Source organism: Pomacea canaliculata, linkage group LG7, assembly GCF_003073045.1.
Source record: "Pomacea canaliculata isolate SZHN2017 linkage group LG7, ASM307304v1, whole genome shotgun sequence".
Taxonomy (NCBI): Eukaryota; Metazoa; Mollusca; class Gastropoda; order Architaenioglossa; family Ampullariidae; genus Pomacea; species Pomacea canaliculata.
The window spans coordinates 15,749,443-15,759,399 of NC_037596.1; the positions used below are offsets into that span (position 1 = coordinate 15,749,443).

Genomic DNA, 9,957 nt, shown 5'->3' on the forward strand with positions numbered 1-9,957 from the left:
GTTGTTGGTAGATTGTATCCAAAGGGATTGTAAACAAAGGGAAGCTGTCTCACCGAAACACACGCGCACACACTTTTAGCACAACAATAGGTTGAGAAATATGTTTGAAATAATAAAAACCAGTTATAACGAAGATCAAGATTTTTTGTGCACATTTTATTTTGCTTCCATGCACGCGATTTGATTAAATTTATGAAAATTACAAAGTAAATGAAATCATTACATCGGCTTAGAACGGTTTTATCTGTACCCAGAAAATACACAGAAACAAATTAAATGAGCTTGCAGAATGATGAAGACATTTAGAGTTTAAAGTGCTTGAGTATTACCGAGGCGAAACCAGCCTGCATCAAAAATAGGTAAATTACACATTAATAAAGAACGAAAAGGAATAAAATACGATATATGAGGAAAGCAACAGAGATTAAAGCATAATGTAGGTTATAAGAAGTAAGGCAATTACACATCCGACACGTAAGTTAAGAAGTATACAGGAGAAAGGGGGGCAGACAGGGGAGACAACCTCTACCATTACATGTAGCGTGCCGTTGGCGTTTCTCTTACCTTTTCTCTCCAAGCCTCGCCCTGTGTTCCTCTTAGCCACTCACATCACGTATCAAGTGCCATAGCGTCCTCCATGTCAGCGTTCCTCATCAGTCTCAATAATACTAATGTGAAATGGCAAATGCCAAAGATCAAATACCATATACTAATACAAATAATAATAATACAGCTCATTATCTAAAGACTTTTAGAGCTTTACAACAGCACAAAATGGAAGACTCGTTAAAAGTAGGAGACGACTCAAGTACAGAAGAAATGAGGTGGTAATGGCGGTTCACAGCATCATCTTGCCATTTCTAAACAGTCAGCACTGTATAAAGATATCAGATACTTGAAAACTAGATCTGAACCGAGGGTTGCAAGTTCTCACTGTGTTGAGAAGAAATGCCTATGCTTAGCCACTGCTCTATCAGATCGAGGCCGGCGAGAAAGGAGTTAAAGGATTGAAATTGTTCAGTAAACGATGTCTTAACTGGAGTTGAGAATTCAGATTTGTAATTTGCTATGAGTCGGAATGTGAGAGCAGATTCAGCCGGGGTTAGTGAGTATGGTTGCTACTGGGAAGGGAGTTAATTTTACCCTTTGCGTCTAAATTAAACAGTATTCTGTAGATTGTTCCTCGTAACCTTTCCTTGCTTATTCTAACAAGTTTAAACCAGTAACAAATACATATATTTTGTTAATTTATTGTAATTGGGTATCTATGTAATTCGCCATAAAATAGATCATTTGGAGTTTGCTCAACGAGAAATGTTTTAAGGCAGAAAAGGTGCTCTTCTTCATAATATTAAATTTCCTTGTCTATTCCCCATAGTTGTGACCGTATCGTAACACAAGCTGAATTTTGGGCATCGAAAAGTTTCAAAAACACCACACCTCTACACTTGTCTAAATATAGAAACTAAGAGTTTTAATTATTACAAAATAATCCATTTTCCCACTCTTCTAGGATTCAGCTGTAAAACTAAACTTAATAGAAACAACAATCCTAGATATTAATAAACATAACCAATAGACATTACAACACTAATGTAGGTTTAGCATTCTCTTCTTCCTGAAACCCCACACTCGCGGGAGACTACAGTGTCACTTTTCTCTAAATTTACACTTAGGTCCAAGGTAGAAGACGCTATACTTAAACTATTTAGCTCACTTTGCTAACCGATCAGTATTTCAGCTATCAAGACTACATTATCTAAAAATAGTAAAATATCTATAGATATGTAGGTTCGATGTTTTCCATTCTGAATGATCTTGATTGCTAATTCATTGATAACAAGGAAAATAATAGAGGACTTTACACATCACCTTGCCGTACCCCCTTAATACAATTTATTTAATCAGTTAACTGTGTTCCATACCAAAGTTACTTTTACATTCTTATGCAGGGCTTTGGGGGATGTGAATACCTTGCCTGTAACTCCATTTTTAAACAAATATTGCCATAATAAGTTTCTGTTATCGAGTCCAATGCTTTTTTTCAATGCTTGTAAATTTCATACGATTTAAAACAAACTTTCTAAATAAATATAAGCATATGATCAGCAGTTGAGTAAACTTTCCTAAAATCAGTTTCATTCCCCAACAACATCCTTTACATCCATCCGCTCCTGCAGTCTACTGTTAATTATAAAACAATACACCTTACTTGTAACACCACAAAGGGAAATACCTCTACAGTTGTTAGGATTATTCATATCACCTTTCTTAATTAAAGTAATCATTATTGATCCGGATCATTTATCTAGAAAACACCCTTATTAAACAGTTCGTTTAAAAATTGTTTGGTGGAGTCTACACTACTACTGCACGTTTGGCTGCAAATTGGCAAAACTTCCTGCTCTAGTGTTCAGCGATAGCCTTGTGACCTGCCGTGGTAAAAAACATTTAGAAGGCTTTTCACGTCATGCACTTGGTGAAAACTTTGTACCCGGTATGGTACAGTAGGTTTGCTTTGAGCGACACGGCACACCCCCCTTTTTTGGCTATAGTTCCCTCAGCTTAGCGACTCAGATATGTCCTTTCCTTGTCGTTGTAGCTGCGTGTTTGTAATCGACTCCTCAAAACTAATTTTATGATGCAGTTACCGGAAGAGTGCCGAGTCGCAATCCTTGAGGTTGGACTGATAGTGAAAGGTTTTGTGAGGTCCTCTTGATTCTATTCATTAGCTGAAGATATCAGTAAACATGGTCTCTCCAGTGCGAATGACAAAGTAGAAGGAAGAGTAATGTATAGTTCAGGACACTGATTTGTTCTCCTAATCGTCCCAGTGAAAGCGATATTAGACATGATTTGTCCTGTCTCTCGCCGTTTGACATCTACCTACGATTACGAAATATGATGAGTTTGTTCGTCATGGCTGTTTTTTTGTCCTTGATCACATTGAAACCTGATTGTATGTAGGCTTAGCGCCTTTCGGCTGACCTAAGAGGTTGTGGACGTCATCAGGGCGATCAGTTTGATTCCAGCTAGCGCCAGTAGGAGCTTGGCAACTTGAGCTTCCCTCACCCTAACAAGATTCACAAGATTAACTTTATGAGTAATTTAAACCAGTTTCACCATTTAGGAAAATACGTCCTCGTCAGACGTGTTCAGTTTGAGTCAAGTGACGTAACAGGTTTATTTAAATTTGAATCACCTGCTCTCCTACTCACAGAAATCTCTCTCGGTTTCTCTGCTGACTGTCAACAGTGATTTCCCCAAAGTAAAAGAACCTGATCGCACACTGTCAAAAAGTGCACAATGACCTATTGTCAAGTCAGACAGGTAACACTTTAGAAAGGGGAGCCCGAAACCTGAATGGGTAAACACCTGTTTGTGTTTGTTGGACGGAGAGTTGCCTCTAAAATCTCGGGTGACATTGCACACGACCTCGTACATTGTATATCATATAGATGACTGGTGTGTGTACATACCATCATTAAGTTCTGATGTCGTGCAAATATATCCGTCAGAGGTTTTCTCCCGATAGTCCAATGTACTGTAATAATGTACATAAATTGAAAAAAACATTTTATTAAGACTAAAGAACAGAAATAAGTTGCGTTAAAATGTGATCATTGCGCCCCTTTTTTTCGGTACTCAACCTATTCCTACACACGGCCAGCATTGGCCATGGTCGTGCTCAACCACCCCACACTAATCTCTTCTGTTACATAAGCACACTTTTGGAAGACTGAGAGTTATGCCTTTTGACTCTTAATACAATGTTTAACATAAGAGGCTCATATAAAATGTCTGCGGTTGCTTCTGTGCCTTATCTTTGTATGACTGAAAATCGGACGCAATAGTTTTTTGTTGGGTTTTTTTCCCGCTCATGGCGCCGTCCTGCGTGTGAAGGAATCTTCTATGCACCTTACCTACATAATGTTGTTATCGCGTCCACAACACTCTCTTGGCTGTCAGTTGTTCTCGAGAAACGACCTCAAGCAATATCTAAGCTTATGCGTAGCCTTGCGACTCGCTAAGGAGACACTCGCACGACGACTACGACACCTGCCGTTGTTATGTCCTTGCGTCATTAAGTTGCTTAGTTCCTGATCACCGTGTACCTTTCGGAAAAGCTGGCCCCAAAAAATGAACTCATCTTTCTCACAAACATGTATTAAAATAACGAGTTAGCAATAAATAAATGTATGATTCATTAAATATGTAAATCATGTATACATGCCATGCAGTTTGTACGTGTGTGTGTGTGCATGCGCATGCGTGCTTTTAGAATGTGTTATCTTACAACTGGTTGACGTATATATAATGTTTTCGCATAAAATTAAAATCTTTTAAAACGAATATTATAACTGTAAGCATTAAGCTCTGGCAAAACTCACAACTTCCATTCTGCTTTTATTTTACACCATTCTACTGAGTATTAGCTTTTTGAGTTACATTAATTTTTTTAACTTATTACAAACAGGCCAGAAATTTCCTTTTCATCTTATATTTATATGATATATAGATTATTGTAATCAAGACACTGTACTTTCAGTTACTGTGTCAAAGCATTAAAGTTTGATTTATTGAAATGTATATGTCATTTAAAAAAAAGTTTGGTAATTTCAGAATCCAGATTGCTTTAATTCTTCAATCTCCAGATAAAGATATGCCGTTCAGACACCCCTACGACAAGAACAAGGACACAAAACTCTTAGCCCTGAATGGTTTCCTTGCGTACTACTTGCAAAAGGACACAGAAGTGCCTAAAGAAGATAAATCAACAAACTTGTATTACTGGACTGCTGGCAAACGATTGTTTCCAGTTACTCGCTAAAAAGAGTCAGTTATATACAAAGCTTTTAGTTTTTTTACATTTCAGATTAACTACAAAAACAAGGCATGTTTGTACAAAGCTTCCGGTTTAGTCACATTCTTTCTTTAGACTAACAGCGGAGAACTTCACTAGAGGCTAAGCGTTGGTCTTGGCAGAGAGACAGCAGTCCACCTATACACGTCCATGGTAAAATTGTGACGAAGACAATGACAACCACAGCTCTAAATCCATAAGTAGAAAATGATTTCCAGCTATGTGTCTACAAAAAAAATATTTCTAAATGCGTGCGTACAAATTCTCTGAAAAATCTCCAATATGTAAAAATAATACAAAATTCAACATAATGCAAGTAGATCACAGGCTTTAATATAGGTCGTAAACGGATTTTAAGGATTTTTTTTTAGTAATAGCTTTTTCAAGAAAGGCAATGGCTTACACCCTTAAAGCCATTAAAAATAGTCAACTATCGCGTTGCTGACCTGGTCGAGACATTTAATCTTTGAGCCCAGGCCTGACGAGAGGGGGGGACAGGGGGTCTGGTGTACCCGGGCCCGAGGCTGTCAAGGGGGCCCGGCCTTGGTCAGTGGATTTTTTTTTTCTTCTTCTCCTTTTCTTTTACTGGGAAAATAATTTACGATTACAAGTACAAGTGGCCCGGAGAGGTCGTCTGTCCCGGGGCCGGGGCTGGCTCTCGGAGGCCCTGTTTGCGCCTTTCGAGATATCAGCCGGCAGAAAAAGTACTTAGCATTTATCCAGCAAAGCCCACATGCACAAACACAACGCATATGATGTTAGCAATCTGTTAATGGCAGCTACCCAGAATAACGCATTTGGACTTGGTCGTGTGTTTGGACATTTTTCTGAATTTTTATTTTCTTTATTATCTTGTTCACAGATGTATGTTGCTTTAAGGTTATTTCAAAACCGAATAAACATCCATACATAACAGCGCTCTCTAGAAGGCTTGACTTTTTCACACGATGATTGCACTAAGAAATGAAACTGTAAATCTCCACAAAGGAAGTTTAAGTTCATTAAGGAAAGTGTTTTGTTCCTCGAATTTGTCCGGGTCATTTCAAACTAAGATTAACATGAATAATGTATGAGGAAATACACCTAGTTAAGACTACCCTCATCTTTAAAAGCATCAATGTTTGGTCTTTTGTTTGTTTAATTTCTCTTGTTTTTTTCCTGTATTGCCCTAATAGCAGTGAAGTGTTTTCTTCGAGGATGACAACATGCACAGATCTCTCTCTCTCAGACACACACTTTTGCTGTAGTTTACTTTTGGTGCTTTAAAGAAGAATGAAACCGAACTGTGTTTCGGATCAAAGTGGAATATGAAACTATCAACATTTGCACTTAAACTAAGCTTAAATTCCCAGTTCACACTTCCCCGCACTCAGTCTCACAAAGTGCAGTATACAGAAGATGGTCAACATGGACAGATTCTATTATTTATGCAGTATGACATTTTTGCAGCTGTTGCAGAGGAATGGAGAAACCATTTTCATATGTGAGCTTTGGATACTTTAAACATTAAAATTTAAATATTTAAACAATTATTGCCGATGTATTTCAAAGATCCCCAGTTTAAACATTTAATCAGTCTTTTTATTATGCGGTTCCGTTTCTTTAATTACTTTTGTCAAAAAACAGTTATGTAGTAATGATTTTGTTATAATTTCTCTTTCAGGCCCTGTAACGATGACAAATCAAACACATTTTGACGAAATAGCAGTTCAGGAGAACACACAGGCTACATTTAGCTACCACCTGGAAGATGAGACTAGGGCGTATGTCAATGACGATGTGTTTGCAATTGAAATCAAGTTGTGTGAAAATGGAAGTTATCACGGACTTTGCAAATGCCGGTCGATGTTTGACAATAACATATTTTGCAAAAATCAGAGAAATTTTGTAACATGTGATGTCTACAACTCAGAAATACTTCTTTCCTTGTTGGTAAAACGGACCTACAGTGACATCATATGGGAGCTCTACAGACAAGATTCTACACCACGTGTCATCAAACTCACGACACTGCAGGTCACATGTAAGCTAACTTTCTTGCAGTAATTGTTATAAGATGTAAAAATAAATAGCAGCTTCCATTCAAGTGCTTTTATGTACTATGTAAAAAGTAGTGTTTGTGATTATTCTGTCTATAAATATGACAAAGAGTATGTGCCAAAGATTATACCATCTTTGTTTTTCAATATGTCAAGGTCAGGTTTTATCTATTGTTGACAATATTAGAGATAATAATTTCCAGAGTTATTTTTCTTTCACAGACCTGGCAAAAGTGACAGGCTTGAAGGTAAATGGGCGAGAAGTTAACGAGACTGTGGTTATTGACGAGAACCAAGAGGTCAGTGTCTCCTGCTCCTTTATCAACGGGAAACCTCCAGTCAGTGTTCGCATGCTGGACCAGACTGGAAACGCCCACAGCTCTACGAGGCACGGACGGAGCCCCCTCACCCTCTCTCTTGGAGAGTTTCGCTGCCAGGACGTGTGGCCGACCATCAGGTGTGAGGCGCCTGGATCAGAACTGAACAGATCAGTGGCCGTTCTTGGTAGATGTGAGTACAAGACCACAATCAATCAATTTAATCAATCAATCAAACAACCAATCAATCAATCAAACAACCAATCAATCATCTGTTTTCGTCTTTTACTTCCGTTTTTCTTTCGTCTTCTTTTTTCAGGCCTTCCTCAGTTTTCTCACACTGAGACTCAAGTTTTATCGTTGGTAAAAGTCCTGGAGGAAGGGATGACGCTTGGACTGAAGTCTTATACAAGCAACATCAGAAAATGTCACATGAACAAATTGTCCCCACAACCTGCTAGAAGTGAAGTAAAATGTAACCTAAGCGGAAGTGCCCCAGACTTCAACCTAACCCTCCTTTTTCCTGTAGAGTCAAGGATTGGAGAAGGGATTTGGACGCTACATGTCATAACAGAGCTAGGCAGTGCAAACATTACCTTTGTACTCATTAATAACACAGGTCAATGTAAGTATTATAAATACATTGAAAACGCAGTTTATTTCTATTACCTGATTGTTTTTGCGTATATAAGGAGCTAACTTACCATTTTTATCCATTAAATACCAATATAAGCTTTGATGAAAAAATGTATTAAAGCCTTAAAAGTGAGATGTGTATGGTCTCTTTGATGCTCTATATTGATTGATGTACGTAAAGTGCTCAAAGAGTATTTTAGTTTTTCTGTTTTATGTATGTTGACATCTTACTAGGTTGGTTATAACAAATATCTCTTTCATTCTCTCTTACACACACACACACACACACGTACACATGTATGCCAGAAATGCTACCGTGATCATCTCAACTTCTACATACACGTATATAGCAGCTCAGTAAAAACAAGTGCATTTACCTAATTCAATGATACTTAACAGTTGGTGACCGAGGACCTGTAATGACAACCGGAAACAGCAGATTGAGGACAAGTGAGTAAAACTTTTAAAATGTGAAATGTATTTATAATTCCTTCATATTATTATATTTCATAAAGGATTTATCCCAGTAAACAAGCAACATTTGGCAAGGCTTGGACAAAGCTTGTGAAAATCTTATAGGCTATGTTTGTCCAGAAGCAATAAACGCCCAAGCAAAAAACAGGGAACCCGATTCTCTCTCAGCGCGAATTAGCGATCGAGAGACTAGGTGGTTCTCTTGATGGCCTCCACGCCTTACAATGAGGTTACCATGATGGTCCTTTTGAGCTTGTGGAGAAAATTATAGTTCGTATGGATCCAAATCAGGTAAAATACTTAAGTTGTTCTAGTTCGGCGATGTTCTTCTCGTTCAAGATTCTCAAGCCATTGCGAACAGAAATACTCCGGCTTTTTCAACACTACTAATGACTGAGAAGATTGTTTTGTTAGGGAATCCATGTGTTTTGATTTTTGAAATTAAAATAAACTGAATGTGACATCAGCCTTGTTATGAGGTTTTTGTTTTTAGCCGTCTTAAGGTAATAATCGCATCAAACCGCAGCTATAGTTGGCTTGTAGAGTTAGTCGTTATTACATAAAAAGGAATGGTGTAAATAGGACTCCGCCGGGTGTTTTGAAGTTTATCTGTAGTACCAAGCTGTTTGCTTGACTAGTCGATTGCTACTTCCAGACGAATGACTACCTGCCACATCTGTCAGCGGCATTAGCCAAGTAGGTACGTTTTTGGAGATTCCTGTCTTGTTTATTAATATGGAATTGTTGCTCTGAGTAGTGTGCTCGTCTGATTGTATATTCGTTGTCTTATAGTTGATTATGCAGATCTGCAAGGAGTTTTACACTTACATGACTTTCTGTTAAGACTTCATTTATCCCAGAAAGCAGTCAGAGTATGAAAGTATAACATACAGTGAGTGCCAGTTGTTGTTTTCTTACACTGTGTACAGTATTGCTGTTTTTACGAAAGAAATAGTACTAGTCCACGTATTTTTAATATTTACAAGGTTGTGTTTTAGCATCGTGAAGAAATAATCGTAATTGTAAATCCACTGAACAATTTGACTGAAGTTGACACCATTGTAAAGGTATGACATTGTCTTTGTAGGAGTTAAAGAACCACCACGCTGCGCTTCCCTGATGATCTCACACTAGTTAATGACTACAACAAAAAGAAAGACAGAAAGACAGAAAAGCAGCATAAGACACCAAGGAATGGATGCGTTTAAATACCATCTATATATCTATCCTAAACTGTTTTATGAGTGATTCCTTTTTTTATCGTTTTATGTGGTTGTTAAATGGTATATAATCAGATCTTTGATGATTGCATTGATTGGACAAAAGATGTACTATTTGTGAAAATAAATATTTTATATATCACTTTAAGAGTTAATGGGTCTCTTATAAGTGCTCTAAAATGTATTTACCGCTCGCTAGTCAAGATACGATGATAGTATATATTTTTTTCACTCTGTGTCATATCGTTTGATATTAGGATTTAAGTGTTAAAAGATTTTCAGGGAAAACTGATAAAACCAACTATGGTAAAGCAAGATTTGTTAGCAAGTGTCAGCTTCAGTGAAAAAGCATCACAAAGTAAAAAATGGAAAAAATTGCTAATTTTGTAACTATAAGCACTATTTTT

General features: G+C 37.5%; 1 protein-coding gene across 1 annotated transcript; it reads left to right on the forward strand.

The window, feature by feature from the left end:
* Window positions 1-5,581: 5,581 nt before the first annotated feature.
* On the forward strand, window positions 5,582-8,314 carry LOC112567459. Its single transcript, XM_025244150.1, has 5 exons — window positions 5,582-6,347; window positions 6,528-6,887; window positions 7,126-7,413; window positions 7,540-7,845; window positions 8,256-8,314. Exons 1-5 carry the CDS (start codon window positions 6,263-6,265, stop codon window positions 8,312-8,314), a joined length of 1,098 nt encoding a protein of 365 aa, XP_025099935.1. The 5' UTR covers window positions 5,582-6,262.
* The last annotated feature ends 1,643 nt before the right edge of the window (window positions 8,315-9,957 follow it).